The sequence below is a fragment of the Amia ocellicauda genome, chromosome 3 (genome assembly GCF_036373705.1).
Source record: "Amia ocellicauda isolate fAmiCal2 chromosome 3, fAmiCal2.hap1, whole genome shotgun sequence".
NCBI classification, from domain to species: Eukaryota; Metazoa; Chordata; class Actinopteri; order Amiiformes; family Amiidae; genus Amia; species Amia ocellicauda.
The window spans coordinates 40679352-40693567 of record NC_089852.1 but is presented as its reverse complement, the minus strand read 5'-3'; the positions used below and the strand labels follow the sequence as shown (position 1 = coordinate 40693567).

Genomic DNA, 14216 nt, shown 5'->3' with positions numbered 1-14216 from the left:
GCGTGGTCTCCATTATTGAGGGCCGTACCAAGCTGGGTATGTGTTTACCATTAAAAAAAAGATATGTCCATGTTTCTCATGTCTGTGTCTTGGTGAGTTAGTACTGTTAGCACAGACATGACACATTTCCACTTCTGTTCTGTTTAACAGCAGAGGTGAAACAGAACACAAATAAATAAATAAGGGACAGTATGTCACTATTGTCTTGTTTTGTTTGGTGTATTTATTTTTTTCTGCATTTTGTCAATTGGTTTATTTTGGTTTTGCCTTTACACTAAGAGACCTTTTCATATTTTCTGCTGGATATAGTCATCAACAAAGAGAATCAATTCGTATTGAATTTCACAGCAGGATGCCTCCAGACAGACATAGCATAGCTTAAGATTGATGAGCGTGGTCTTCTTGTGCACCTTGAATACAAATTAATTCATTCAGGTGACAGACACAACAGCTACCCCTAGAAATTGCGGTGCCAGGTTGGGGGTGACAGGTTAATTGCGTCCTGGTCTCGTATAAAGTTTCAGAGCAAAATCTCTTTCTGCCATTGGACGAATGTGCAGTGAAGGCCTCCTGCACTGACGCAGTGTGTGCTTTATAATGCATAGTGTATACATCTGAAATTATTGTTTTTGTACTGGTGAAATACTGAAAAGAGTATTTATTGCAGTCAACAGTCCTGACACTACTTGCAGCCTCCTAGACATTACCGTAGACCTAACTGACATGGAGGTGTTCTTGCAAAGTGAAAAATATCGCATTACATTCTTGTCTTGTTGTTTCTGACATGTACCTTCTGGTTTGTTCCCATGAAATGAGACTTTTTTTTTTTTTTTTTTGTAAAAGGAAATTATCAGCTTCATTTGAGACAGGCATGTATTTATAGGGGGTGAGGCACAGCTGAGACAGCAAATACATTAAAACAGATGATTTGAAACATTCTCCAAATAATTACTCAATCTAATCATTAGGACCTGGTGGATGTAAAAAACAGAAACCCAGGAATGGAATTGCCCGGCCCTGTTCTAGTAGGCAGATGTGCAAAATAGGCCTGTTGGCCTCATCCAATTTGCTTCTTGTATTCTTTTCTTGTTATCCAAACTCCAGGGTACTGTTAGTACACAGTCCCAATCAGTTGGTAATTTAAGCAGCTTATAGACAAGCAGGTGAATGCAGCATAATGTCTGACTTTAATGGTTGATTTGTGTTGAACATAGAGAACCATTAGTCTCCTTTATTATTTTTCCTCCCCTTGGCTATAACTGCAGATATAATTCCTAAAGTAAATTAACACAAACTGGCACTAGTATAATAACCCAACAACGTGCACTGGAGGCTACAGCAGATCAGATCTCTTCGACTTCATGATCTCACTCTGTTCCAGCTATATTATCAGGATTATATTTGTGTCCATTGTTGTACTTTTTCATTCCTTCAGAAAGAATGTTCCTATCATAGAACGGTTTTGGATTCAAATGCCTGAGGTTCATTCTTGATGTATTAGACAATTATTTATTGTATGAGCAGGTTATTGAAAGGATAGACATGTGTTTTTGTCAAACATAGCAGGCTGAGGAGAGGTGGAGGAGTAAGTTCTGGATACAGGTGAAGCACTGAGTTTTAAAGAGATGTTTAAGATCGTGGGGAAATTATTGAGCAAAAAAACTCCCATCTCTCCAGGCAGACATCTAAACCTTGTTCAACTGCAATGCTATCACCCAGTAAAGATTTGTTGAGTGCTGTGCATCATCTGAACAGTGAGTAGTACATTTGCATTTATATATTTGTTTATTTATGTATTTTAACTTGATTTATGTTCTGTTACTTCTGATGTAATAAATATGTTTATGCTATATGGTAAAATATCATAATCCATCAGTTGATTAGGTTTATTATATTAATAATAAAACAGGTTCTGTAAGGCGGGCAGCATAGCTTTTTCCTCTCTGCCATTTGTTATATGTTTGTTTGTATATGTTTTGAATATATATTTATGTGCTTTGTGTATAGTGCTGGGTGTGGGCACTGATTTACCTAAAAGCATCAATAAAATTTTGAACGTCAACTTTACTTGCACACGGAAAATCATATGAAGTGAAATCTATTTATGGACCTCGAACAAAGTAGAGCATAATACACAACTCTATTTCTTTATAAATGTGTGTATATATATATATATATATATATATTGCATCTATCTCCAAATGTCCAAATGAACTGTGCAGTGCACCACTCAGCTTGCTCCGTGGTAATGAATGCAAACACGTTAAACTGCAAATCCTCTTTCCAGTAAACGCTCTTTAGAACCACAAAACCAGAAGAAGTTGCCTTATGTAAGTCAGTCAACAGTTTTCACATGTCATTCACTGGCGTCTCCCAGGTTCGCATATTATAACACAATACTCGATAAAAGCTTTGATTAAAAGGGAGAAAGGGCGTAGACTCTGGGGATTTTGTCTAGGTTACACAGGAAGACAGAGACAGCAACACGAATAAACTGCGAGTGCAGTGTGAAAGTCACTGTGTATCTTCTTGCAGCTCTTGGAGCTCTGTAAAGAGATGAAGCTGTATCCCCCTATTGTGTGCATCCGAGGTCTGCCCAAAACATCGCATCTAATAATCCAATCGGTCTCTCTGTTCAGTCTTACACAAAGGCACCTTCTGTGCAGAATTGAATTATAGTTTTCAGACCTCAAACAAATCCCTTTTACTGATAGATAAACCACATCAAAACAAATCGAGGTGCAATCTGTTTTTGGGTATTGTATTTTAGTATTCATTATTTGGAAATGAAAAGGCAATAACTGTATCATTAGTGCTCCAGACATATCTCTCATTTAGGATTCTGCAAGTCTCCAATCTTCAGTGGATTCCCGTTGAATTCAGCAAAAACACACATAGGTGATAAGAGCTATGAGTAAATCTGTATATGCATAAGTGTGTGTTTTTCTTTAATGTTGTTCACAAAGTAATAAAGTGGAAGAACGCAATGAGCTACAAAAGCATGGAGGGAAGTTCAAACCAACATTTTAATTATTCAAACGTTTATTTTGCAATACTGCAATGTATGAACATAATCACCTAATGTAACATTTTGGGACAATTAAGTGACATTGCAAGTGCAAACAAGAAGGCTTATTATAAAACTACCTACACTATAAAAATTACATGCAGTCAGTGCAACGGCAAAGTGAATAAGGAACAACATCCCCTCATGTGACCCTTAATATTGTGCCATTGACACTAACGTAACCCAAACTGAATTCAGAAAGCAGCACACTAGTGCATTAAAGTTCAGAAACGTCTTCTAATCATTTTACAGATGTAATATTGTGTATCATGGCGAAGTGCAATGAAGGCAGTGGAGCGTGTAGTTTTAGCAAGGTAAACATGTTAACTGAGGAATGATGCAGAATTACAGCGGTAAACATCTGTAAGAGTCAAGCTTTCCTTTCCAATACCTTACTGGTCTTTCTTCCTCAGGATTTATTCAGAGGTGACCAGATGTCTCTTTCCCACTTGGTTTCTCTATCCTATCAAACTTGAGAAACATACACTGGTTGTAATGATATATGCTGGTGTATGTGTTTTTCCAGACCTTAGCATATGCTTTTCTCTGGTACCTTAAATGAATCCTGTCTGTTCTTAAAATTATTCACTGTAATTTGTGGATCATTTTTGATCATTGTTTTGTTGCCATTTTAATGTTTTTTACATGTAGAAAATTGTATGTTAGTGTCTTTAAAACATACATCACCTTGAGCAAAGGCATCTGCTAAATGACAATAATAATAATAATAATAATAATAATAATAATAATAATAATAATAATAATAATAATTTTCTATGTAATATCACAAGCTATCTCCAGTTTATCCTCCAACATACATACTTCACAGGTTTGTTTTTCTTTGTATTATTAATGTTAAACCCTGCAATGGAAAGACACAAATAAGCTGAGGTATTGAATAGATTTGCTTCTTACCTGCTGATCTGGGAAATAATTTTATGAGATATCAACATTGAGACATTTGTATAAAAAATATTCTGAACTAGCCTTGCTTTAAAACAAGAAAAAAACACCAACAACAAGGACGACAACAACAAAAAACCTGGCAGCATTCAAGCTACACCAATCTACCAGTATAAATGTACAAGACACTGTCATCGCAATCAACAAAATCGTCTCTCTGGTCTAAATTAGGACATACTTACATTATGATAACGAGCCAACTGATTTCAAAGTTGTACTTTTTTTTTTTTTAATAATACATCTTAAACAAACAAAGATAATTGTATATATTTAAAAAAAACAAACTGAATAATTCAAAATGAGCACACAAAGTGTGAGTCAATTAAAGACTGGGTTTCTTATTCCCGACAGCACTGCCGGGCTGTGCTGCTTCCCCTTGAGCAAGGTGAGGGAAAGGATGAAAAAGCTTAGACTCATCACCCCGAGGATGATCACTCCCGAGATCAGGGCGCTTGTCACCGAATTCATCTGGAAAGCAGGTCCGTTCAATTGTGCTGCAACAAAGGTATAAATACTTCAATTAGGGCCAGTCAATCAAGAATATCAAAGTTCATGTAATCAGCGGCAGCCCTCCCCTCCCCAGCCTCAGAAGTACTGGGTTTGTGTTCTACTTATACCGGCTGGAAGATGACATAAGGAAGACCCTTACCTAGCTGTGAGTTGTTGGTGGGTGTTTCATCTGCAAAGTGCGAAACAAAAGTTCAAAACAGGCCTCAGACAGATATTTGTGTAGGTGAGAAACAGTTAAAATAGGAGCATATTACATTTAAATGTCAACTTCAAATTTTAACTAGCCGTATTTGAAGCTCACATGGCATGAAAGTCCTGAGATTTTGCGGTTCAAAGGTTGACCAGAATTACTATAATGATCTTGTTTTATTTCAAGGAATGTATCTGCATGCTAAAACTAATAATTGGTTTATTTTTTATGTAGTAAAATCTGGTAGAAGAAAGTCTATCATCTTAGCAGAAGCCAGTGTTTGTCCAACATTGTGAGTTATCTTGCTGTAAAGAGACTTACAGCAGTGTTGAGTACAAGTTAAAATGCTATTACTATTCCTATACATTTCCTTTCTTCCTTCCTATCTTGTCATTGTCCCCACTACATCGATGAAAGTAACAGAACTGAAACAGCAAAAGCGGAAAACAACACTTTCTCGTTTCACTGCAGGTGCTGAAGCTCTTATCAATCAGGCAAAGGAAATCACAGCAAATGCCACGAAGATCTTGCTTGTGCCGAGGAAAGAGGTTGGACACACTTACCACTTCTAGTGATTATAGGACCAGCTGTAATGACAGCATTGCCAGAAGCACCTTTTGGGTTGGGAGTCACTGTCTCCAAAAGGTCTCGCTTCTTTCTGCTGCCACAGATCTATTATTAAAATGCAATTCAGGGTAAATTATTTACAATATAGTATACCATGTTATATTATATCATACCATATAAAATTATGCACTTTACATAAACAAGAAAAGAGACAAGGGGAGAGAGAGATGGATGTGGTTTCTTATTTAGGACGCAGAATCCATTACCAATGCTAGTACATTTATTATTTGTGCATATAATCAGAAATGCACAGCAAACATTTTTTCCATTAACTTTCACAATCATCAGCTACTCCATAGCTCTCTTGTCCTGTTCGTGCTTTACAGATCTTACCGGCATGAGTAAAGGGCAGTCATCTACCCTACAGAGCTTGGTGACACAATGCAGGAACACTGTTGACATCTTCTGGTTTTTGTGCTTGACAAATCGAAACACTTCAAAGGAGAATCGTCCCATTTGGCTCTTGCCATTTTCGAAAACAGTCGTTTGCGGGTCTTTGTCACAACTATTTCGAGATCATAAAAAGGGAGATTATAAAGCAGAAATTCCACAGACTATTTAGTTCAAGAAATAAAAATAAACATAACCAACATATATTAAATAAGATCTAAACTTTGACCTATCAACAAAACAATCCTCCAATTCATGCTAGTTCTGTTTCTACAGATGCACATCATTTTCTGGAGCTTAGTCGCCCAACATGCTTTTGATATAAATGTGTACATTTGAGCAATTACCTAAAGAAAAGGTCGTATCGAAGTTCATCGTTGGGGTTTCCAGAGGGGGTGGTGTAACAGTAGTCCATCAGAACATTCCATCTGTTGAGTAACAAGGAGGTCATTTAAGGATTAATATTTTGTGCCGTGCCAGACAGTACGGTATCTCTGCTGCAGTTTTGCTGAGGTGAATGATTGTTCAAAGTCACACTTGAAACTAAAGTCTTACAAAGGAAGTATTGAGTTAGGCTTAATACTGTGGATAGGATTCCCCTTAATTATTCTTATACATGTGTTTATATATCACACAAGGCTTTATCTTTTTTTATACACTTGGCTCTTAGAAGCTGTTTGGGCTCATGTTATCTATGGAGTCTATATTGGCACCCTTACCTTCTATCAAGATTGGTGGCTTTTACTGCTGCAAACACCTTAGTCTTCAGTGTGAGTCCGGCCATGGGAATGGACAGCTGCTGGACATAGGTTGAATCCTAGGGAAAATAAAAAATAACGGTGTATAATAATTATATAGATATCTCATTCATAATTTAACCCAAATTCCCTTTGCAATTTAAAAAGTATACATTTTGTGCATACTTAGTTGTTTACACAAATTAGCCAACTTCTGTAATTTAAAATAAATTAGTAATTGTCTTTATACTATATGTTAAGCCAGTGCTGGAATTTGATTTAAACGTCCTTATTTTATTTTGTATTCTTTCAAGTAAAAATTGTTTAAAACATTAATTTCTAGTTTTGTTATTCACTGTGTCTACTTACAAAACATGTCTTTATTTATTTCAACGATACTAAAGATCTTGTAGCAATAATGATGAATTACAGTGATAATTTATGTATTTACTTACATTGTACAGGAGTAAACTCAATGTGCTTAAAAATGTACCATTGTTGTCCTTTACAGATATAGCTGCAGATGACCTGAGAAAAAATCAGCCGTACTTATAAATAAATCTGAGAAAAAATATATATATTTGAAAAGTTACATTTTATCCGGTATTAGAGACATTCAGTTTTGAGCAATCCATATTTGTAAATACAAAAAAATCACCTTTTAGTTAAAACAAACAAAAAAAAACATAGTTTATTGCCAGTATTAAAATAATATAAATAATGTAATATTTTTTGTATGATTTGTAACCCTAGACCCACAATTTGGACCCAATTGTGAATTTTAAATGCAACACCTGGAGACGTTTCTTTGTTTGACAGAGAGTTCCTCCATCGAACTCCATATCTATAATCTGTGACTGGACAGTGGGTCACAGTTCAGCGAAAACAGACTATATGTCTCAAACATGTGTGAACTATTCTTTAAACTTATTTAGAGTGGAATTAAATAAACTTGATATTACTGGTTATATATTTAGTTAGTTAAAATGTTTCTGTCATTGTTTAGTAATATTTTAACACTGAACCTTGATGCTGGTATATTTCCACTCATATAACTAGATTTTACTACATTGTTTGCATCGTCTCACACAGTTAATGGAGCCACTTTGCCCTACTGGGAATTCCCTATATTTGAGGAGCACCGAGAAAGACTTACGAAGCTAGTTGGGTGTTGTTGACCAGGTACTCCAGAGGATAACTGCAGCTGAATTTATACAGCAGTCCTGGCAGATAACTGATAATAGTCGGAGGGTCTGGCGTGTCAATGTACCCTGATACGTTACCAATCTGCACCAGGGAGAGGTTTCCATAGGCATTGACACCCTGGGCAGAGGAAACCTGAAATACAAAGTCAATAATCTTTGCATCCAACTGTGCAACTGTTCTGACCTGTCCTTATTCTCCCAGTGACCGCTATTAACAGACATAACCAACGTAACATCTTTGAGCAAATCATCCCATTAAATGAATCTATCTCACTGAATAATCCTAATCCTATAATCATCACACACAACCGTAAACACCAGAGATACAAAATCACTGACTGATGACAGAATTAAACCCTAGAATTAAAGCATACTATCTCCTGGCAGCCCACTTTTCCAACTGCCTTCCCCAATCTGACGATAATGCATCACTATCCCAGTTACTCATGCAATCTCCTTGGCTTTAGTAGAAAGCAGCAATACAAAATCTAAGGACTTCTCTGGGCTTTTGCAATGATTCCTAATATATCGCCTCGCACGAAAGCAGTACAGCTAAATTAAAGACCGCTCGCAGACATCACAGAGTCAGGGCGGGTGGCTCTTACCACCAGGGAGTTCCCGCAGGACTCCAAGGTGCTGAGGCTGATGGTGAACAGCACCACGGTGGGGAAGGTGTTGTTGTTGATGAACCCCCGGCAGTGAGCGTCGCCATGCCGGCCATTGAGGGCCAGGTCGGCGTCCGTGTACCCGGAGAAGAGCACCGGGCAGAAATTAATCTTCAGGGTGATAGTCTGCACCCCACAGTAGACACTAATGTCCCGCTCAGCTGTGCACAACAAAAAGCTTGTATTAACATTTCAACAAGTTGCTTATTTGCATGTTTCAGTAGGTAAGGACTAGGATGTGTCTATTATTGAGTGAACCCATATGTAATAGGCAGATTTGGTCCACTAAGCATTATTGTTTTACATTCCCTTGAACCCTCTATTGAACACATTATTAAAACACGATGGAAAACAATGTTTTCTTCGATTCTTTTTTTAAATTGGGATCTCACTTCTATGTATGTGTCACTGCTTGTAAAGAAAATGTGTATGTGTAAGACTGAAATTATATGAATCATTAAGCAAGCTAGAAAATAAATTCACTAGGTGGACTTAGCTTTTTATTACGTTTGCTACAAGCGGATATAAATGAAAACCCATTTCAGGGAAGAATAATGGAAACGACCGAAAGGAGAAGTTGCCTTACCAGGAAATCTGCTGTGGTAGTTGGCATCACAGTTAAACCCATTGAACTGCGCGCCGACAGAAAGAGCATTACTTATAAGCAGAAGAAGCAAACATATTTGTTCCATTGCAGCACCTAAAGGAGGAAGAAAATACAAATATATCAGTCATCATCATCATCATCTATCGGCTCCGGCTTCCCCGCGACCCTCACCAGGATAAGCGTTTTCGAAAATGGATGGACGGATGGATCATCATCATCTTTTACGGTACAAACCTGTTTCCTATAATATTGCTTTCTTGAGTGAGTTCATTGAGTTGTCGTAAAATGAGATTCAGCTTGAAATTAATAAGTAACAAATGTGAAATTAGCAAAATGAAGGAAGAGTAGAATGATTTTTCCACTGTCTTTATAGCCAGTGTGTCCCACTGAGAAACCTTAAAGCCACTATCTGAAAACATCATTAGTCTGTTTAAAAAATCTCAAAATAGTCCCAGTGAAAAACTTTGCCAGAAACACAAAACATAACACTTGTATGAATGTACATAAATGTTTCCCATGTACATTTCTTTGCTCTTTTCCCCCCAATAAACAAGATATTAATTGTATTGTTTTGAAAGTATGGAAATGTGAACCAAATGCAAATAAAATAAAATATGTAGTCTTCTCTTTCTCTCTCACTAGTTCACTTGCTTCCCTGCTCTGTTCTTAACTGATTCCCTAAGTCTTCTAAATGGTAGATGTCAACCACATCATCAATAACATTTTCCTTTTTTTTTACTTTAAAACAAATTGGTTGTCAGTTTTTTGCTTTGTTTGTCGTCCAAAAGCTCCTTTATTTCCCAAATCCCTTATCAACATCAGATAAGCCAGCTTTTGAGCTGGGAAACAATTAGGTAAGATGGATTGCGCTGGTCACCTCGGTGACTTAAAGATCGGTTTTACCGTTAAATCCAACGAAATGGTGCTCCCAGCAAGTGAGAAAAACCCCAAAGATAATGCTGCTTACCCTGGTCCCTGGAAGCTGCCCTGTCAGCGGTTCTCCATGTGCTTTGGGCTGCCGCATGTGATCGAATGGTGAGCGCTGCAGCCCTGCACAACAAGAAACATGGTGTCTCGAGAAAAAAACATAAGGATTCATTATTTGAACACTTCAACAAAAAGCGCTGTCTGGGGGAACATGGGAAAATCCATCAAACCTCAATGTGTTTTACAAATCTTTTCACAGGCCCAGAAACATGAGCAGGATTTGAAGTTTCCCACTCATATCCTTTCTGCTTGATCTTCTTCTGTCAACACACACAAACGTTTTGACGCTGCAAGAGGTCAATTTGGGGAAATTATCTTTTCATCGGCCGTTGGAGCGAGCCGGTCTGGTGACTGAAGCAGCCATTCTCTCGGCTTTCCGAGCTAATCTGGGCCGAGGTTTGTTTGAGCGCTTTTGACGCTTTGTGTCTAAAAGCTCCATCAGCACATTTCATGCTGTTTCTCCTCTGCCGTGCCTGAGAGCACACACAGTCTCTTTACTGAATTATTTGCTCCACATATGTTACAGCTCTGTCTTTCTCAGCTTAACACTTGCTCAGTGTGTATATCTGTGGGCTGGATAAAGGTTTAAGATCTATAAAAAAGCTATAAAAATCAGTGTGTAATAATTGGTTTATATGTGCAGCTGCTTCATCAAATAGTCATTTTAAATATTCCTAAATTGTAGTCCATTAATATAGTGATGAAAATTATGGCTAGATTGAAATAAACCCTCAACTCTCCTTCCATCATAAATGTTCTAACTCATAGGGATAGATTACTGATACTGACAAGAAAGAAAAAAACTTCTGTAGGATTAAAACTTCCAGCAGAGACAATATGATTAATACCTGTGAAGCCACTCGCTTCCTTGACAACTGGGGAAAATATAAACAATTGCACCAAACAGCAGGCCAGCTCTGTGCTGTGACAATCAAACGCTGAACACGGGTGCTTTCTCTTCAAAAGTCTTCAGTCATCCCATTAGTGCTGGTCATATCAGGCGGTAATAAACTGAATTGCGTCCTAGTTTAACAATCGTTTTAATCCCATCACTTAAAACAGTCCAGAAGTGGATTCCTCCTGCCCGAAGCCGTTAGAAGAGCTCTTGGGATTGATTGCTTCTCGTTCTCGAGTGTGCAAATGGCCTCTTTACCCTCGTCTCCGGGCTTCCTCGGGTTCTTGTGTTCTGTCTGAAGTCGAGGCACCCCAATTTGCGACAGCCGTTTGAGAAGCAGGAATTATACGACCGTGCGGCAACGAACACTGGAAGCACAGTCTCGATAAAAAACCCAGAGCAAAGTATATAGTACCTTGATTCAGTCGAGTCGATAACTATCTCCAGACCGTGGCTCCATCTCGTATCTTTTGCTTTTCTCTATATACTTTGCAATTGGTTGTGCTGCTTATCTGCGTAGTCTCGAATTATGGGGCAGGGAAGACCAAGATCAAACAAGGACCATCATTAAACTCAAAAAAGGCTTTTTGAGCGCTTCCTGTCAATCATCTTGTGCATCCAGCAAGTCCTTTAGATGTCATTCAGCTTGGTGTGGTTATTTATGCAGCACTTTTTACTGGCTTCAAGGCTTAGAAATTACTACGCTCCTAAGGGTGCAAACTGTGATGTGTTGTCTGTGTGGGTTTCTCATGTGACTTTAAGAACAGACCCATTAGATTTCTAAACCTCTCTTACAGAAGTCAGAGAAAGTCAATTCATTTCCATTTCTAAATTGATTATTTTCTGATTTTAGGGTAAATTAATAGCTTTTAAAACGTTCTGATTGACATTGGGTTATCAATCAAGCAATAGGTAGGAAGGTTTCGATTTTGAGTTGGAAGAGGTGAGTGAGTAGTAGTGAGTAGTAGATTTGGATTAATACCATTTTAAGATACTTTATTTTATTTCAAGAATCATTAACCGCTAAGAATAACCAGAACTCCAGCCCTACCAACACCAATCTTTGAAGCTGCACCCAATCCACATGGTGTTGAAACCCTATATGAATTAACCCCACACTAGTTTATCCCACAAACTAACTCACTAACCCAAACTGAATTCTAGTACAAAACTAGTTTCCAGTTTGGTCTCGACCTTAGTAAATATCAAAATCCAGAGAGGAATATAGAGACCAAAACATAATACAATTAATCCTCATTTGAATTACGTGAGTCGGTTCTTAAGTAGGTCAATAATTACGTTGTCCTGTGTAATCTAAATTCATATTCATCACTGGAAGAATAGAGCCAAGAACAATAATGACATTTCAGAGTTGGCTTTAATATCTTAAGTTAAGCTGATAGTTTAATGACTGGGCATAAACACGAGTAGCGTTCTCTCTAACACAAAAGGACCGATCATCTTTATCTGGGATGAAATCTATATAGACTCCGGGCCCTAAGAAACAACTCATCATATGATATTAAATAGGTTACTGGCAATCTCTTTCTTATTATGAATAAAAGGATTTGCACCTCGCTTTTGTTCTCCATGGACTCAATGTGAAATGTCAATGCTTTGGCTTACATGCGAGCAACAAGTATAACGTCAGACTCGCAAGGTTGTGTACATCATTCCCGAGTTTCAGAACATTTTGGTTGGGTTTGTGCGTCGCTTTCGTCAAGCTTTGTTTCGAATACGTACACTGTTTGATAATGAAGAAATAGCACTTACAATAGTAGTAAGAAACCTTTCCAAATCTTTTGTACTGTCTTAACAACCAATTTTAAAATCGTGCAGTGGCCTTCCTTCATCCACTGCCCCATAAATATACTGCACGAATAAATAACGTTTTGATGTCAGAAGCACATTGTAAACAGTAAACAGAATGCAAATTATAACTAAAAGAAATGTGGGACTGATGGCCTAATTTACACTAACTGTGTTGGCTTTCTGTGCATGTACCTTTTTTACAAATTCCTCTCCAAATGTATTATTTTACTCTACACAAGGATAATGTCATCCATTTAATGGTTCTTGATTCTGTTTCAAAAAACTTATGAGACAGAAAATAAAATGACCCTGTAAACTGATCCAAATGATTTCGCAGCCGCGTTCCTTGAGAAATGCTAAATGGGAGAGAAAGAAGAAAATACTCCTGGGCCCAGACAGGCCTTCTCAGCAGTTTATTGACAGAATATGCTAAAAGATGTGAATGAGTTCCTTCAGAATGACACCAATTGTCCATCACAGTAATGGTTCTGTCATGCTTAAGTGTCACATTCAACACTCGACTGGGAGGGCTGGGGGTTATGAAAACTCACCAAGGCCTCAGCAAAAGGCAGAATTTGAAAAGGAACATTGTTGTTTTGTTTTAATGTTCTGCCTAATGAGGCTGCAAAACACATTTTCTTACACAATTCAGTTCATTGCCAAGTAATGAGGATCATGTGTCCATGTGCATATATAATGTATGTATAAGATCCCTAACCTTTAACATAATTTTACAGAACCCTCCCACTAAATGACCCAATTGTCACACAATATGCCAGGTCTTCGGTTTAATTGTTTTCTCTTAGAAACCTGCTGCAGATATCATATTTAGCCTATGTCTGATCAAAGAGCCTAGCTGTAAAAGACTTTTTGTAAGGATAATTATTCATGCAATGCACTGCTATGGTGTTGTATTACCATGTTGCACACAATCGTTCTAATATTCAGATTAACTTAAATCCATTCACAGAATTTAGGATTACATTCATTTTATGTGGAACAAACACAAAAAGCTCTTAATAAGTATAAGAAGGATTTTAAAGAAGTGCTAAACATACTAAGTGACGTACGTATCTATTTTAATTACATCATTTCATAATAAAAATGAAAATCTTTCTTTGACTGCATTTGTTTTTAAATTGTGTTTGTTATACTGTAAAATCATTATACTGATATTAAGACTCAATATAATTTAAGAAGCAGATACAAATAATACAAAAAGTTCAACTCAAACTGGGGTTAAGATATGTATGGGCCACTCAAATTACATAAAAAATACACATATCAGGGGTTTTGTTCTGCAATGAATAAGATATGAATGGATGCACTGTAATACGTAATAATTTATGTGACACCGGCAGGATGTGAGGAAGATCAGAGAGAAAATAACTCCTAGGACCAAGCTCTCTCCACAGTGGGAAAGATCAACAGGATGCTGCATTGTTGATGCATGAAATACAAGCCTTTTATATACAAAATACATTATTCCGGACTGTGGCACACACTTTATCATTAACTTAGAGGGCAGCGGCCAGAGCATTATCCTGACCTCTAACAGCTT

General features: G+C 37.4%; 1 protein-coding gene across 1 annotated transcript; it reads right to left on the bottom strand.

Annotated features, from left to right (window-relative positions):
* Window positions 1-3026: 3026 nt before the first annotated feature.
* Window positions 3027-9976, bottom strand: zpld1a (zona pellucida-like domain containing 1a). The gene is made up of 11 exons (XM_066700267.1): window positions 9929-9976; window positions 8941-9054; window positions 8295-8515; window positions 7641-7822; window positions 6940-7012; window positions 6467-6564; window positions 6095-6175; window positions 5691-5862; window positions 5294-5402; window positions 4680-4709; window positions 3027-4524 (listed from the first exon to the last, which is right to left on the bottom strand). The coding sequence occupies exons 2-11, from the start codon at window positions 9044-9046 to the stop codon at window positions 4349-4351; spliced, it is 1248 nt and encodes a 415-aa protein (XP_066556364.1). The 5' UTR covers window positions 9047-9054; window positions 9929-9976; the 3' UTR covers window positions 3027-4348.
* Between the last annotated feature and the right edge of the window lie 4240 nt (window positions 9977-14216).

Bases quoted from the DNA above. Each gene is read 5' to 3' on its own strand.
- zpld1a (XM_066700267.1), bottom strand. From the start codon at position 9,046: ATGGAACAAATATGTTTGCTTCTTCTGCTTATAAGTAATGCTCTTTCT. The intron at 5,863-6,094 runs GTAATTGCTCAA...ATCTCGAAATAG, and splicing joins CGATACGACCTTTTCTTTAG to TTGTGACAAAGACCCGCAAA. The intron at 5,403-5,690 runs GTAAGATCTGTA...TTTTAATAATAG, and splicing joins ACTGCCCTTTACTCATGCCG to ATCTGTGGCAGCAGAAAGAA.